The sequence below is a fragment of the Lynx rufus genome, unplaced genomic scaffold (genome assembly GCF_022079265.1).
Source record: "Lynx rufus isolate CCGP_SWC_20201006 ecotype Redwood Valley unplaced genomic scaffold, mLynRuf1.p SCAF_7, whole genome shotgun sequence".
Classification (NCBI taxonomy): Eukaryota; Metazoa; Chordata; class Mammalia; order Carnivora; family Felidae; genus Lynx; species Lynx rufus.
Window position 1 is genome coordinate 17656262 of NW_025814889.1, and position 17536 is coordinate 17673797.

At 35.8% G+C, this 17536-nt stretch overlaps 1 protein-coding gene across 1 annotated transcript in view; it reads left to right on the forward strand.

Annotated features, from left to right (window-relative positions):
* Positions 1-17536, forward strand: part of MALRD1 (MAM and LDL receptor class A domain containing 1) — a 794572-nt gene that overhangs the window by 65126 nt on the left and 711910 nt on the right. The window contains exon 6 of the mRNA XM_047066301.1: positions 2166-2262. Within this exon, the coding sequence (XP_046922257.1) occupies positions 2166-2262 (97 nt within the window). The remainder of the gene's footprint in view (positions 1-2165; positions 2263-17536) is intronic.

Below are 17536 nucleotides of genomic sequence, written 5' to 3' on the forward strand. Positions count from 1 at the left end.
TACATTTTTACAAAGAAGAAAACTGAGGTACAGAGATGTTAATAACTTCTCCAAGGTCCTGTTGTTATTAAGTGGTATAGTTGGGATCTGAACCCAATTAGTCTAGTTCCAAATACGTACTTTAATCACTATGCTCTACTGCCCTCACATAAAACCATTCCTATATAGCAGTCTTTTTTTTTTCCTTTCTTACCCTCTGAAACAGCTTTTTATGAAACACCAAAGCAAAATTGCAACATGATTTTAAATGTTTATAAATTAGGTCACAAAAGGGATGCAAAATGGTTGAAGTGTAACTCTTAAATTCACGTAACTAAAGTCATTCATTGAATCTTACACCAATACCAAAATAAGATTATTCCATGATGAAGAGTAGCCCAGGGACACCTGGGTGCCTCAGTCAGTGAAGCATCTGGTTCTTGGTTTCAGCTCAGGTCATTATCTCATGGTTCATGGGTTCGAGCCCCACATTGGTCTCTGTGCTGAAAGCTAGAGCCTGCTTGGAATTCTCTCTCTCCATCTCTCTCTGCCCCTACCCCCCTGCCCCAACCTTGTCTCTCTCAAAATAAATAAATAAACATTGAAAACAAATAGTAGCCAAAATCTAGTAACCAAAACTATATTAACATCAGAAATAATGTTCAAGCATTAAGTTGGAAAAGAAAATCCACTAATTTTCTTTCCAAATGGAATCTACAAACTAAATTTTTAGAAACTGTCAAAGAATGACTAAAACTACAAACCTAGGAGTTGGGTTTACAGAGAATTCTGGAAGTAGTGAGAAAAAATACATACTGAGAAAGTATCAATTAGTATGCTTGCAAAACTCTCCCATTGTACTCATGATTCTGATACTAATGTACTATGAAGGGATTTTGCAAACGATCTGCTGGGTGCTACAAATAAACCTTGAGACTAAACTCTTTGTAACTCTTGTCTTCTAGATGTGGTATAAGGTTAGTCACACTTAACCTACTTGCATATATGTATTCCCCAAAAGATCTAGTCTCTACCAGAGATCACACAAATCTGGAGTGAAAAAAACATTTGGAGTTGGTTACTACTGTTTGCCAAGTACTTTTCCCATTCTATTTATTTTTGCTCAAAATTTTCTATTTCAAATGTATAACCAGAGCTCACCTTTTTAGATACCAAGTGGATGATTTTGCCTACGCAGCAATCTTTGATAGGTCTTTTCCAACATGGTCCTGCTTTACAAGTAGTCACGTGGTCATTCTGTTTTATGTGAAGAAAAGTTGACTTTCTTAGGGCTACATATTGACACATTACTCGATAGGTTGTGGGTGTTTCACATCATATTTTTAATAGTCTAGTACATCTGGTTTGAAAGGAAATATATCAGTACATCATGTTGTATAGGAAAGAAAAGAGAATGCACCACAGCAAAATGATCTACTAGGGTCAGTTGTATTCACTGTATGCAGACTAATGGTTAAGTTAAAAAACAGTGCTGACATTTTGAAACAATAAGATGTTTATGTCATAAACAAGGCTAAACAATGCCCACAAGTTTAATGCATCCATGGATTAAGACTCAAACATTGGTATTCATTAGTGAGGTTGGGATAAAACTCTCCACCCACACACCAATTTTCAACGGATTTAAGTAACTAGGAAATTGGAGAGTAGTTTCTTTCTAAGGTTCTCAGATTTATTATACCAGAGTATTTCCTCTTGGTGCATACTTGGGTTGCCTTCATGTCCCAGTATCACGTTCACTCATTTTAATAAGAAGTCGCTGAACAACCATCTCCAGTCACTGTCCCAAGTTTTGTTTATATAATAGCAGAAAATGCACAGGAGGATATAGCACAAGGACATCCAAGTCTGTGAGCAAAATTTAGAGAACCAGAAGTGGAAATGGGACACAGTTGCAAAATGGCGAAAAACCAGAGATCAAGAGGCAGCTGGGTCCAAGATCTGGTAAATACTAAAGAGCTGGTGTATACTATTTGAGATGCATGGACGACTACATTTTCTTGTCCTTAAGAGTGTATGCTTAGATCTCTTTCCACTTGGAATTGGAATGGTCACCAAAATGCTTCTAGGAAGTGATAAGTTTTTTATTGGTAGGCTCTGTGCTGTAAGACTTCGAGACAGTGATGTTCCTTGCTTTGTGCTTTCATCTTGTTTTTCTTGTGCAGGTTGTTTTTCAAGGTCAAATAGTTTCAACTCCTGAACAAGATGAAGTCATAGCTATTGATGATATATCTTTCAGTTCAGGCTGTTTGCCTGCAAATGGTAAGAACTTTTTCTCATTTTGATCCTTATTGTGTATATAAATTCAGTGCAATTTAAACATTGTGTAATGACTTTCATCTGCTCTTTCTTTGTTTTTTTTTTTTTTTTTTTTTTTTTTTGGCCCGATGTTTTAAAGTGGGCTATTTTACATTGTATAACAATGTCTAGGTTTATGCTAGAAGTGAAAATAGTCTATTTTCCCACAGATTCTGATGCTATAGAGAGCTAAAGGGGTAATTTAGTGTCAGATTTGAAACTTTGTAGCAATGTTACAAAATTAAACCGGCCAGTTAAATCACCAGGAGAGCTTCCCGCCTTCTAGGAGACTATGTGAAAGCTGGCCTCCATAAGGTTGAAATTGTCTTCTTGGGGAATTGACTTGACTTTTCCACTGAAAGACACAAATGGAGAGAGATATTAGCTATAATCTATTTTCTTTTGAGACAAACAACTCGATCAATAAGCCACATATATCAGGTCTAAAAAAATTATCCATTATTGGTCATTTGATTATATTAACTGAATAATATTCAATTCACCATGCACATTGGTCTCAATAGAACAGTTTAATGTTAAAATTATCCATTGGTCAGGATAAAATTAATTTAGTCTAATATTCAAACAAGAATCATATGTATATGATCATAGGTAGTTGATAGATCTTTTTTCCTTTTTAAATGTTATTATACTGTAGTATGATATAGCATAATAAAGATAGCTATTTTTGTAGAGAGGCTTCTAAATTCTAATTTTGTACAAAGTATGGTAGTTGTGGTAAATTATATTTCAAGAACAGCAAAGATGAGTTGGTCTACCCAAAAGGAGACCAAGGAATCTTGATAAAGGCTGTCTGTATTAGGCTTGGATTTTGAACAGCAGTTCTGCTGGTCTGATAAGAGTGTTTATAAGAATGTGTCTCTTGCCACTTGGACCATGGTAGGGTTTTATAGGAGCCAATGGCAGCCCCTTCCACACTGGAACACATAAAATTTTTTTTTCATCTTTATATTATCAGCTCTCAGTCTATATTAGGTAAGAAATCACTATATGATAAATTGAAATATAGATACATTGAATTGCAGAACTTGAAAGGAGCGGATGGTAACCTCCACCTGTTCCTAGAAGTAAATAATTGAAGTATGAACCTTAATGTCTTTTCGCCAACAGAAGATAACGTTTATTGGCTTTAACAGAAGGGCAGCAATGTATCAGTGTAGAACACACTGTTGACTACAAGCAGCACAGACTCAACTATTGACTACTGTACCACTCAGTCTCCCTTAATGCTCTCTCTTCTGGTACCCTGCATGGTATTCCCGGGTCCAGAGAGCAGCCAGTTTATGCTTGATTTTTATTGAGGCAGCTAGTCCCTAACTGTGATCATTTTAGCAGTATCTTTATATATCCCATTTTTATAGTTTCTGCAGAAACTGAGGTCTGCCAAACTAAATGATCCCCAGCTAGTCCTATTTATTGCTCAGGCTAGCTTAATCAACCCGAAAGAAAATAAGGAATGAGGTCAGCTGTTGGCTGGACTTGCCTCACTGCAAGGAAAATTAGGAACTGGCCGCTGCTCTGAAGCTTTGTTTGCATTACAGACGTACACAGGAGCATGCTGGGGTTGTGCCTGGGACTTGACATCGCCTGTAATAGGACTCTGCTATCATTTCAGATATGACCTTTCTCTGCATCTCTGGACCTGGGAACCAAAGCCATTTCCTTAATTACCTGTGATCCATATACTGGGACAAAGGCCAATGTAGATGGGCCATGATAAATATTCAGAAGACAAATGCCAGGGTTTTAGTAAGCCATTAAAAGAGCTCTATAAAATCACTATAGAAGTGAAAAAGCAGTGGTCACAGGAGTGAGAGCATCAGCCAGTTGGACGTTCAATGAAAGGTTGTGGTCAAGTAAAAAAATATTGGTGTCTGCAATTTCTAAGACGATAGTTCCAGATAATATTATAACCATATTGTCTTTGAGGTGGTGGGGAAGTAAAGTTTACTGAAGATGAGGCATGAATTTTAAAGCTAAGTTATCGGCTAACCTTTTCACATGGCTCTTAAATTTACACAACATTACTAGGTGTGGGGCTAGAGAAGATTTTGACATCCCAAACTGAAGTCTTCCATGAATATGGATTCATGAACCTAGATCTAGGGAAGTAAGTTGTGTGTTAGGAGCCAAGATATTTCTACACATGGAAGAACAAATGAATCGACACTGGGGATTTAGAAGAGTGGCAACTTTCATTGTAGGCCTTGTGTTTTATGGGGCATTGGGAAAGGATGCCATCCCTTGGGACAATTGCAAAGGAATTAGTCTGTTGTTAGAAAAAGCCAGTATATTGATCTCACCGCTCGTGGGTTCGAGCCCCACCTGCATGGGGCACCTGCATGGGGCTCTGGGCTGACAGCTCAGAGCCTGGAGCCTGCTTTGGATTTTGTGGACCCCTCTCTCTTTGCCCCTCCCCTGTCACACTGTCTCTCTCTCTCTCTCTCTCTCTCTCTCAAAAAATAAACATTAAAAAAATTAAAAAGAAAAAAAGCCAGTATTCATTTAGGTAGGATCCTACCTATTTATTTAGGTAGGATCACACAGTATGTTCTTTGAAGGTGAGGGTGCAAGGAGTTTTATTTATTGTTCTTCAAACAGAATGAGGGTTGATGGCACATTTAAACTTTTGGGAGGAAAACACAGCAGCACGAGGATTAATAACGGAGAAAAAGAATAAAGTGTCATGGAATAGGATTAGCACATGGATGGAGTTGCATTTTGTACATGGTAGGAATGTGAGATAAGGTAAAATTATATAACATTAAATTTGCAAATGATGCTTTCCAGTCAAGTTCAGATGCTATCATGATAGACTAACCCTAGTCAGTCACCAGAATCACAAAGAGGAGTGATTGATTCTGGGCTTTACTCCAAACCTGCTAGATGGGAATCACTGAGGACAAGGCACTCAGCACACTTTCGGTGAAGCCAGCTGACCTTGGGTTTAAGAACCAAACTAGCATTTGTATGCCACACAGCCTGGTCCCTGGGTTGCTACACTCACAGTGACTGCCCTGAGACAGAGTTCCAGCTGACCAGAATCAGTGGTTTCAGTCTCATGCAGTCCTGATGGTGACGATGGGCGTGCATCTGAGACATGGGGGCAGAGAAGCCCACTCAACGTCTTCCAGACATCACCGTCAGAAATCTTAATCAAGTGGAGGGTGGAGTTAGGAATGCATTTGGATGCCAGAAAAGAGACAAGTTTTCCTAGGTGACTTAAGAAAACAGAGGAGATGGACAGTTATGGCATAGATTTTCAACTCTAATACTATTAAAGTCAAGGACTAAGGGATTTCCTTGGTATTTGCTTCATGCTTGTCACCTTATGTTCTTAAAGTGACTGTTGAGATTCTATACATCTCACATCCAAGGTAGGAGGAAGGCAGAAATGGGAAAGGGTAATGTGTTTGGCCATGCCATTGGCTAGGTGATTGTCACGTGGTAACCTTGGTTGCTAGGGAGACTAATAAAATTGAGTATTTGGATTTAGCCTCTGTAATAGAGGCAGGCAAGGAGAACAGGTTTATGAATTGAGTGAGCAAACATATTTTCCAGAGAAACTCAACATCAGCTTATTTAGAAGTAAATTTCAGTTTTCTTCCAAAATATCTTGCCTTGCCTATATTTCCCTTTTTGGATTATTGACATCTGGTCTCACTTAGTAGTCTAGGGATCGGTCATTCTCAAATCATTCTCCTCTCTTCTTTCCCCTGTATTAATTTGGTCAAAAAATAGTATTTAGGGCGTGTCCTTATATTTTTCAAATTATCTGCCCTATTTATTATTATTATGTGTCCAACCACGATTTCATTTAAGGGCATATTTTTTTTCCTGCTGAATTTTAAAAACTTCTGGTTTCGATCTATTCAACTCTACCATCCAGTACTATCTACTGTCCACCAGATTATACTTTCTAACATGCAAATATGACCAGTCTCGTTAAAAACTGAGAACAAACTGAGGGTTGATGGGGGGTAGGAGGGAGGGGAGGGTGGGTGATGGGTATTGAGGAGGGCACCTTTTGGGATGAGCACTGGGTGTTGTATGGAAACCAATTTGTCAATAAATTTCATATATATATAAAAAAACAAAACAAAAAAACAAAACAAAAAAAAATAAATTGCTTCTTCATGACTACACTACAAAAACAAAACAAACAAACAAAAAAAAAAACAAATATGACCAGTCTCTACTTTGTTAAAATCTGTCAGTCACTCTCATTGCCTCCAGGATAGAATTCAGATTTCTAACGGATTCTCAAAAATTCGAATTTCTAAGCTCACCGTGACCCTGCTCTCGCACACCAGTCCAACTTCCTCCTTTACAGTCCTCTAAGAACCCAACTATTCAGGAATTCAAATAAATTCTTCTTTCCTCTGAGCTATATATGCTCCATTTCACAGAACACAGATTTAAATAGAATATCATGGGACTATTTTTTTTTAAGCAGGACTTATATTTATGCTAAGAATATATGTGATTTTTCAGTTTCTGTTTTAACATCAAAAATGAAGGCATGTCCCCAAGCTACTTAATGTGATTTTATCTGAGATTTAATCTGGACCAAGCATTTTCTATAATTTAGTGCAAAATAGACGTTTTTGTCATTTTGTAGCAGAAAAATAGTACTTAGGAAGGAGTAATAGTTGGAAATGAATGCTCTAATATAGTTATCTTTTGATAGATCATTTTGGTTTATAAAAAGGTTTTTGTTTAAGATGGTAAGGTATACTGACAAGACTTCTTTATTTTTTTTTATGTCTTCAAACTATTGTGCTTTCAAGATTTTGTTCTGATTTTTTTTTAAACTAGAGAGAATTCGATGAACCATGCCTTTTATTTTCCATATTCTGATGCTTTGATATCTGAGGGCCTTGCTGACCCTGGAGAGACTGTCTCTTCCAGGGTTAGCCAATTCCTAGAGCTACAAAAAACAGCTCACCCTACAAATGCAAACCAACCCATCCAGGGCCCCTATCCCCAACCACCTCTTCAGGCTCTCACTCTCTGGGCACTTTGCACCTGCCATAATCACCCCAGGGTCGCTGTATTAGTATCCTTGGGCTACCATAACAGAATAACTCCAACTGGGTCGTTTAAGCAACAGAAATTTATATTCTCATGATTCTGGAAGCTAGAAGTCCAAAATCAAGATTTCAACAAGTTTGCTTTCTTTTGCTTGTGGATGGCAATCTAGTCCCTGTTGTCACATGGTATTCCCTCTGTGTGTATCTGTCTCTTAAACTCTTCTTCTTATAAGGACAGTCATATTCAATTAAGGCCCACCCACATGACCTCATTTTATCTTAGTTACCCCCTTACACACCCTGTCTCTAAATATGGTCACATAATGAGGTAGTGGGGGGTTGGACTTCAACATATGAATTGGTGGGTCATGGGGAGATGATTCATCCTATAATAGCAAGGTACCAGACAATAAAGGACAGTCCCTTCTGCCCTAGAGCATGCTGAAATTATTCCCACCAGACAATTCTAAGCCTACATACCCTACCTTACCAGTTCCTTCCCAAAAATCCACAAGAAATGCTCTTGCCCATATTTCCCCTCTCTCCCTCTGCTCCTGACTAACTCTGGTATTTTCCCATGTACTTCCTCCCACCCCTAACTCATTGCATGGTGTACCCCATCTTCTTGGAGTCTGTGAGGAAAACAATCTTCTCAATGGTAGTTATCTTCTGATGTGTTGGCCTTTACATTCCTAAGTAATAATGAAAGCTATATTTTAAAGTAAGAATGTTAGAATCAGTGGGAGGAGAAATTAATAACTGCTCAAATGTAATAATCACTTATTGTCTTAGTAATGAACTAAATTGTAGCAGTGCTGAAGGGCTCAGTGTGGCATGGGAGCATACCATTAACGCAGGTCAGATAGTTTGTTTTTTCCACCCTGCCTCAACATTCACTTCCTGCTTGTGCAGAGTCTGAAGGTCACCCACACATGGGAGAATAGTCTTCAAGGGTCTTTCCTGGGCATGTGCATAAACTTGCACTTTCTCTCTGCTTCCTATATATCCTGGGATATGTCAGAGCTTCTCAAAGCCCCCCTTGGACGCCTCCTTCTATGACTTTTTCCTTTAAGTTGTTTTGGTCAGCTCCTTGTTTGCCCCAGTTTGCAACGGCTGTCTCCAGGTAGCTCTGGTATCAACTAATTGCCTCTGGGAAAAGGCTCTTTTTGATGAATGAGCTCAGAATCGGGTCAAATAAAGCCAAAATGAAGCTCCTGGGCTGCTGGTTTTCATGGCCATCACAATTCCAAGGATTTCTCAACAAACCCCAGCCAGGAAAATTGAAATAAAAACCATGCCCACACACATCATAATCAAACTTCTGAGAATCAACAGTACAGAAAAACTGTTAAAAGTGAACAAAGGTAAATAACACATGCCATTCAGGAACATATTCTTGCTGTTATTATTGTTTTTATTGTTACTGTTTGTTCAGTGACTGTTATGAGCCGAATTATGTCCACCCTCCAAAATTCATATATTGAAGTCCTAACCCCCAGTACCTCAGAATGCAAATGTATTTGTAGATGGGGTCTTTAAAGAGGTAAATTAAGTTAAAATGGGGTCACATGGGTGGGTACTAATCTAAAATGACTGGTGTCCTTCTAAGAAGGGGAGATTCAAACAAACACACAGAGGGAAGACCGTGGGAAAGCCCAGGGAGAAGATGGTCATCTGCAAACCCAAGGGAGCAGCCCTCGGAAGCAACCAATCTTGCTGACACCTTGATCTTGGACTTCTAGCTTCCCAAATCATGAGAAAGTAAATTTATATTGTTTAAGCCACCAAATCTGTGGTGCTTTGTGATGGCAGCCCTAGCAAACTAATATAGAGGCTTTCCTGAACTAATTCTATGGCATATGAGTTCTTTCTCATCTGTAGCCACTGCAGTTTCTTCTTCGGAGAGATGGTAGTCTGTACGTTTTCTGTAAACCTATAGTTTTTCCATCAGTATGGAAGCCAGAATATAGGGATGCATTTTTAAAATTCTAAAACTAAGTAACTCTGAATTCTATATCCATTGAAAATATCCTTCAGGAATTGAAGAAAAATAAAGACATTCTCAGATCAAGAGAAAGTAATAGACTTCATCACCAAATTTATTTTGAAAGAAATGCTAACGCAAGCTAGTTCGCAGTCTGAACAAAGAAAATATCAGAGGTAAATGTATCAGTAGGAAGAAAGAAAGAAAGAAAGAAAGAAAGAAAGAAGAAAGAAAACAACTGAGGGGCGCCTGGGTGGCTCAGTCAGTTAAGTTTCTGAATCTTGATCTCAGGGTCATGAATTTGAGCCCAGTGTTGGGCTCCATGCTGGGTGTAGAGCCTATTGAAAATAAAAAACAAAAAAGCTGCAGTCATAAATATCAGAGTAAATATAATGGAATGTTCTTCTGTAAAGATTTTTAATGTACACGGGACTCTTGAAAGCAGATATTTGAACACCCTTTTGGTGGGTTCAAAGCATGTAGATGTAAGATATGTGACAAGTATATCATAAAGTTGGGAGTGTAGAAATCCATAGGTTTAAGACACCTACATTTTATTTAAAATGTTAACAAACTCTATGTACAGTGTTAAACTGAGGTGTGCATATTATTGTGCTTGTAGTGAATGCTAAACAGGCATATATAAAGGACAATAGATACATTAAAATTGAGCATAAAAATATTTTTTTTTTAAATTTTTTTTTTTTTTCAACGTTTATTTATTTTTGGGACAGAGAGAGACAGAGCATGAACGGGGGAGGGGCAGAGAGAGAGGGAGACACAGAATCGGAAACAGGCTCTGAGCCATCAGCCCAGAGCCTGACGCGGGGCTCGAACTCACGGACCGCGAGATCGTGACCTGGCTGAAGTCGGACGTTTAACCGACTGCGCCACCCAGGCGCCCCGAGCATAAAAATATTAAAATATTGAAATAATCCATTAGAAGACAAATAAAAACAGATGGTGAAGGCAGAAATGATAGCAGGGTGGTGGCAAAGAGTATAATGGGTAATAAGTGGAGAAGAGACAAACTGAAAAAAAAATAATTTTAATTATTATATTATTAATGTTATATGATAATAAATTACTATTTAATAATTTAAATAATAAATTAGTTATGATGATAAAATAATTACATTAAATATAAGTGGCATTTATATTCCTTTTAGGAGTCAGAGGTTGTCAGATTAGATAAAAGATAAGAAATAACTACATTTTGACTACAAAAGCTCATTTAAAAAATAATGATATAGATTAATTAAAAGTTAAGGGATTCAAATATAGTTAATGAATCTATGTCAAAGGAAGGAAGAATATGCAATGGGGAAAAGATAGCCTCTTCAATAAATGGCGCTGGGAAAACTGGACAGCTACATGCAAAAGAACGAAACTGGATCGCTTTCTTACACCGTAATACAAAAATGAACTCAAAATGGAGTAAAGACCTAAATAAGAGACATGAAGCCATTAAATTGATAGAAGTAAACATAGGTAGTAATGTCTTTGACATTGGCCTTTGCAGTGTTTTCCTAGTTACGTCCCCTTAGACAAGGGAAACAAAAACAAAAATAAATTATTTGGGCTACACAAAAATAAAAAGATTTTGCTCAGTGAAGGAGACCATCAACAAAATATAAAGGCAACCTAATGAATAGAAAAAGATATTTGCAAATAATATATTCAATAAAGGGTTAATATCAAAATATGTAAAGAGCTTATACAACTCAACAGTCAAAAAGACAAATGATCCAATTAATAAATGGGCAGAGGACCTGAATAGACATTTTTCCAAAGAAGACATACAAATGGCGAACAGACACATGAAAAATGCTCATCACTAATCATCCAGGAAGTGGAAATCAAAAACTGTAGTGAAATATCGTTTACACCTGTCAGAATGGCTAAAATCCAAAATGACAAGAAATAACAAGTATTGATGAAGATGTGGAGAAAAAAGAACTCTCATGCGCTGTTGGTAGAAACATAAATTGGTGCAGCCACTGTGGAAAACAGTATGGAAATTCCTCAAAATATTAAAAAGATGTACCATACAATCCAGTAATTTCACTACTGGGTATTTACCCAATGTAAAAGAAACACTAATTTGAAAAGATCTATGCACCCCTATGTTTATTGCAGCATTATTTACATTAGCCAAGATATGGAGGCAACCTGTGTCCATCAATAAATGGATAAATATGATTTTATATGTATATATATGAATATTATGCAGCTATAACCAAGGATGGTATAGCATTTATAAAGATGATTATATATCGATCATATATATATTGATCATATATATATTGATATATATATATGAATATTATGCAGCTATAACAAAGGATGGTACAACAAAGGATGGGATCTTGCTATTTGTGACAACATGGATGGAACTAGAAGGTATTATGCTAAATGAATAAGTCAGACTAAGAAAGGAAAATACCATATGATTTCACTTGTATGTAGAATCTAAGCAAAATAAAACAAATGAATAAAAAAACAGAAAATATCCATAAGTACAGAGAACAAATTGATGGGTGTCAGGGGATAGAAGGACGGATAAAATGGGTGAAGAGGAGTGGCAGGTACAGGCTTCCATTACGGAATGAATAAATCATGAAGTTAAAAAGTACAACAGGGAATATAGTCAGTTGTATTTTAATAGTGTTGTGTGGTGACAGATGGTAGCTACACTTGTGAGCATAATGTAGAGAGTTGCTGAATCTGTGTGTCATACACTTGAAACTAATGTAACATTGTGTTTCAACTACACTTTTAAAAAAAGAATAATTGAGCAACTAAAAAAACCCTAAAGATATTAAAAGAGATGCATTAAGCAATGTAATTAAAAGGAGGGTGAATGGCTATATTAATGTCAAAATGTGCTTCAGAACAAGGAAAATTAATAGGCATAGAGAGGAACATTATATAATGATAAAAGGGTAAATTCATTAAGAAAACAGAACAGTCCTTGTATGCACATAAAAGCAGTACTCCAAAACACATGAAGTAAAACTGTTAGAACTAAAAGGAAAAATAGACAAACCTACAATTATACAAGGAGACTTGCATACACATCTTTCAGGAATCAACAGAAAAAGTATACAAAAAAGTCAGCAAGAATTTGCAAAACCTGTGGGGGAAAAAAACCCTAAAATTTCTGTGGAACCACAAAAGAGCCCAGATAGCCAAGGCAATTCTGAGAAACAACAGCAAAGCATTATACTTCCTGATTTTAAATTATACTACAAAACTATACTAATTAAAACAGTTTGATACGGGCATAAAAAATGACACACAGACCAATGAAACAGAATAGAAAACCCAGAAATAAAACACTGCATATCGATCAACTAACATTTGATAGTGAGTCAAGAATACTTAATGGAGAAAGGATAGTCTCTTCAATAAATGGTGCTGGGATAATTGAACCCTTATACCACTAATGAAAATTAACCCTAAATTGATTAAAGATTTATACATAAGACCTGAAACCATAAACCTCTTAGAAAAAAGCATAGGAGAAAATTTCTCGGACATTAACCTAGGCACCTTTTTTTCTTGTTTGGATGTGACACCAAAATCACAAGCAACCAAAGAAAAAAATCAGCAAGTGGGACTAGACATCAAACTAAAAGGCTTCTGCACAGCAAAAGAGACAAACAAGAAACAAAATGAAAAGGCAATCTACGGAAAGGCAGAAAATTATCTACCTACTTGATATAATTGACATTTTAAACAAGTAATTTAAAACTCTAGCAGAATACTTCTTCTTTTCAGTGCATGCTGAACGTTCACTAGTAAACTAAGACTATAGCCTGGGCCCAGTGGCAAGACTCAAGGAGGCATGGGAGATCCTCCCCCAGATGCAGAATTTAAGGGGACACTAAAAAATTGTTATGGACCAAATTGTGCCCCCTCTCCAAATTTCATATGTTGAAACTCTAGACCCCAATGTGACTATATCGGTGATAGTGTCTTAGGTAGTTAAGATTAAATTAGATCATACAGGTGGGGTCCTAATCTAATAGAACTGTGGCCTTATAAGAAGAGGAGATCTCGCTCTCGCTTTCTCTCTCCCTCCCCGCCACCCCTGTCTTTCTGTCATCCTCTCTCTTATTCTCTCCCTGTCCTTCTGTCATGTGAGGGTCACAGTGAGAAGGTAGCCAAGTGCAAGCCAGAAAGAAGACCCTTACGAGAAGTCAGACATGCTGGCAACCTCATCTTGTACTTCCTGCCTCCAGAACTGTGAGAATGTAAATTTTTGCTCCTTAAGCCATCCAGTCTAGGTACTTTGTTATAGCAGCCCAAGCAGGGTAAGACAAGCGCTAATTAAGATAAGTAACATTTTAATACCACACATTAAAAGCTCACAATTAATGAAAAAATCAATGATAAACAAAATATAAAAATGTTAAATGAAGATAGTATTACTGAATTTTCCAGGCTCCAATATGGCTTAGCAGTACTACTGGGGCCACAGAACAAACCTTAAGAATGTTGAAACAATTGAAATGGTATAAAATATATCCTCTGAGCAAAATGAAATTAAACTACAAATCTGGGACATCCACAATCATTTGGAAATTAAATGTCACAAATTTAAATAAAACATACTTTGAAAGAACCAAATATTTTGAACTGAAAGAAAATGAAAATATAACTTACTAAAATTTGTGTAAGATAGCTAAAGCAGTGCTGAGGAAAAAATTAATGGATATAAATTTTTTTGTTGGGAAAGAAAAGGTTTCAAGCCTGTAAATTTAACTATTCATCTAATGAAAGTAGAAAAAGAAGAACATATAAAAGCTAAATCAAACAGTGGGAAAATAATACATATAGAGACAATAAATAATGGAATTTAAAATGAGAAAGTAGTAGAGAAAATTATTGAAACCAAAAGCTGGTTCTTTGAAGAGGTAAATAAAAAATGATAAAGTTCTAGCTGGATTGACCAAGACAAAAAGAGGAAAGACACATATTACCTAATTTGGAATGAAATAGAGCTAACATTAAAGACTCTACAGGTATTAGAGGATAATAGTAATTAGGAAATACTACAAAAACTCTGTACATAGATCTAACAATGTATGTGAAATGAACAAATTCCTTGAAAGTCACAAATAATCAAAAACCATTCAAGAAGAAAGTGATAATTTGAATAGTTTTATGTTTATTAACAAAATAGGACACGTACTTTAAATCTTCCATTAAAGAAAACTCCTGGACCACACGGTTTCACTGGAAAATTGTATTAAATATTTAGGGGAAAAATAACACCAGTTTTGTACATTCTATTTCAGAAAATATAAGGGAAGATAATACTTGTTACCTTATTCTATAAGGGCAAATTTGCCCTAACACCAAAACTGAACAAAAATGTTATAAGAAAAGAAAGCTACAGACCAACATTTCTTTCACAAAAAAAATCTTTATCACAATATTAGCAAATGGAATCCAGTAATACATTAGAAAGAGATTACATTACAGTCATCCAGGAGATTACATTACAATCATCTAAACTGGTCCAATGTTTAGAAAGCAATCAATGTCATTTACCATGTAATCAGACAAAAGAAGAAAAGCATGTGATGATTTCAGTAGATGCAGAAAAAGCACTGACAAAATTCAACAAACAGCCATGATTAAAAACCTCAGCAAACTATTAACATCTTTAACCTAATAAAGAGCATATACAAAGATCAAACAGTTAACATCATACCCATAATGAATGAGTGTTTCACCTCTAAAACTGAGAAGTAGGCAGTGATGTCCACTCTTACCACTTGTATTCAAGACCTACTAGAAATCCCAGCCAATGCAATAAGGCAAGACATGTAAGTAAAGGTATACACATACAGTTGCAACAGAAGAAATAAATCTTGCCGTATTTGCAGATAACGTGATTGTCTATGGATAAAATATCACAGAGTTTATTTTTAAATAAATAAAAATTATTTTAAAATTATTTTATTTTTATCACAGTAGCAGTATACAAAGTCAGTATAAAATCAGTTGTATTTCTATTTAATGGCAATGAACACCTGAAAACTGACATTAGAAAAATGACGCCATTTGTAATACAATCAAAGTAAATTTTTATATATAAATCTAACAAAATATGTGCTGGATTTGTATTCTGAAGCCTACAAAATAATGATCAAAGACATCAAGAATACCTGACTAAATAAATGGAGTATTGATTGATTGAAAGATCATGGGTCTATGTTTGTCAAAACTCATAGAACTGAATAACCCAAAGGATGGATTTTACTGTATGTTAAGTTAAATAAATTTAAAGAAGAAATAGTACTTTTTAAAGCTGAAAAGAGTCTCATGGTGAGGAAGCTGCTACACAGAGCCCTTGGTAGTATTACCGTTAAGGAAAAAGCACAACTTTCTAGTTTTGTTCTACATATTTCTCTTTATCGTAAACATGTAAACTTTATATAAGTGCTTACAGTATAGGTATAGGCATCTTTATGGTTTCAGAACTCTTTGTGAGTTGGAAAATTCAACTGAATTCTTTTTCTAATATTAGGGAAATCTTTTAGATTATGCCCACACCTTCAAACAGTATCATGCTAAATACTGCCCTTTTCCAAGAAAATTCGCTGCACATCCATTGAAAGGAGGATCTTTTTAGACTTTACCAAAGTAGCACGTGTGAAAAAAAGTCGAGCTTCGTGACTGTGATACATATGTGTTTAGTCACTGATTCTTGAATGACACTGATTCTTGAATAAATTGCTTATTATCATTTTTTATAAAAATTGCATGCTATGGTTCATAATCAGAATATTGTGAATATTCTCTGAAGATTTTTAGATTGGTTTGCCAGGACACTGCGTTAGTCTCATTTATGAAGGCCCCAAATATACAAATCATCCTTTAATGAGAACCTGAATGGTGCATACATATTATGCAGCTAAATAACTAAGGACCTAGTTACCTTTTTTGTCCTATTAATTTCTAGTTACCTTTTAAGATCTAATAACTGTCCCTTGAAATTCATTATTAATTTAAGAACATTGACAAAGAAATTGTCCTAAGTCCCTGGAGTCAAAAGTGGGTGTCAGTTATAACTTTTACTGCAATGGCCTTGAGACTTGCACTTCATTCTCTACCATCTGAGAGAGAGTTGGCCAATTTTATACAACCTGCTTGTACAAGATAAGGTTTGAAGGAAATGTGGCTTCATTGGTATAGAGACCTTGAAACGTTGGCAAAGCTTCATCCTGATGATCATGTATCATGGATGGAGGATTTTAAAATCCTCAAAGTAATTTTCTGCTGCTAGACTGTGGTGCAAATGTAAGAATGAGATAGAAAGAGGGTGGGGATGTAGGAAAAATGCGTATGAATGTAAATATAGATAACTGACTTCTTGAAATAGTATTGAGCTCTGAGATTGAATGCACTAAAAGAAAAAGAAGTGTCCAGAAGATTAACTGTCAACTTATACCCCCATCTACTGTTTTTACGGTTACAAATTCCAGTTTGGGGAATGAAGGTAGTAAAAATGGTTGACATTGGTGAAAGATATTTAATACCAATTGACACAAGCTATGTTGTTAATATCATGCAATTGATACTTGACTATTTTGCTATTTTTGTTTATTGTACTTTTGTGAATTTTTTTTCTTGTATAAGTAGTGAACAATTAGAGAGAATATACGACATTTAATTGAACTATGGCCAATACTTAATTATTTAGCTCCAGGAAGCAGAAGATCTGCAGCTATTATGTGAATCAAGAAAAATTACAGTTTTAATTGTTTCATGTTAATTGTTATTGTGCAATCTTAGCTTCATTTATTACCTACACTCCCTTAATTGCATATGCAGTTTTATTTTCAGAGGATCTTACATTCAAAGGCTTTGCATATTCATTATTTGTAAGCTCCTATTATAAGAAATCAGCTTATGGGTGTTATTCATAAATTGTTTCATAACCAGTTGCTTCAATTGTATTCCAAATAAAAATGTAAGCACTTTACATAGGATCTATGATATTGTCAAGTATTTTGTTGAATTATATTTATTCATTCCTTAAACAACTATATACTGGACACTTACGTTGTGCCAAGAGTTATTTCAGACAATGGGGAGACAGCAATGAAAAACAAACACCAATCCCTGTGTTCATGGAACTTACATTTTAGTCAAAGGGAGAAAGATACTAAGCAAATAAAAA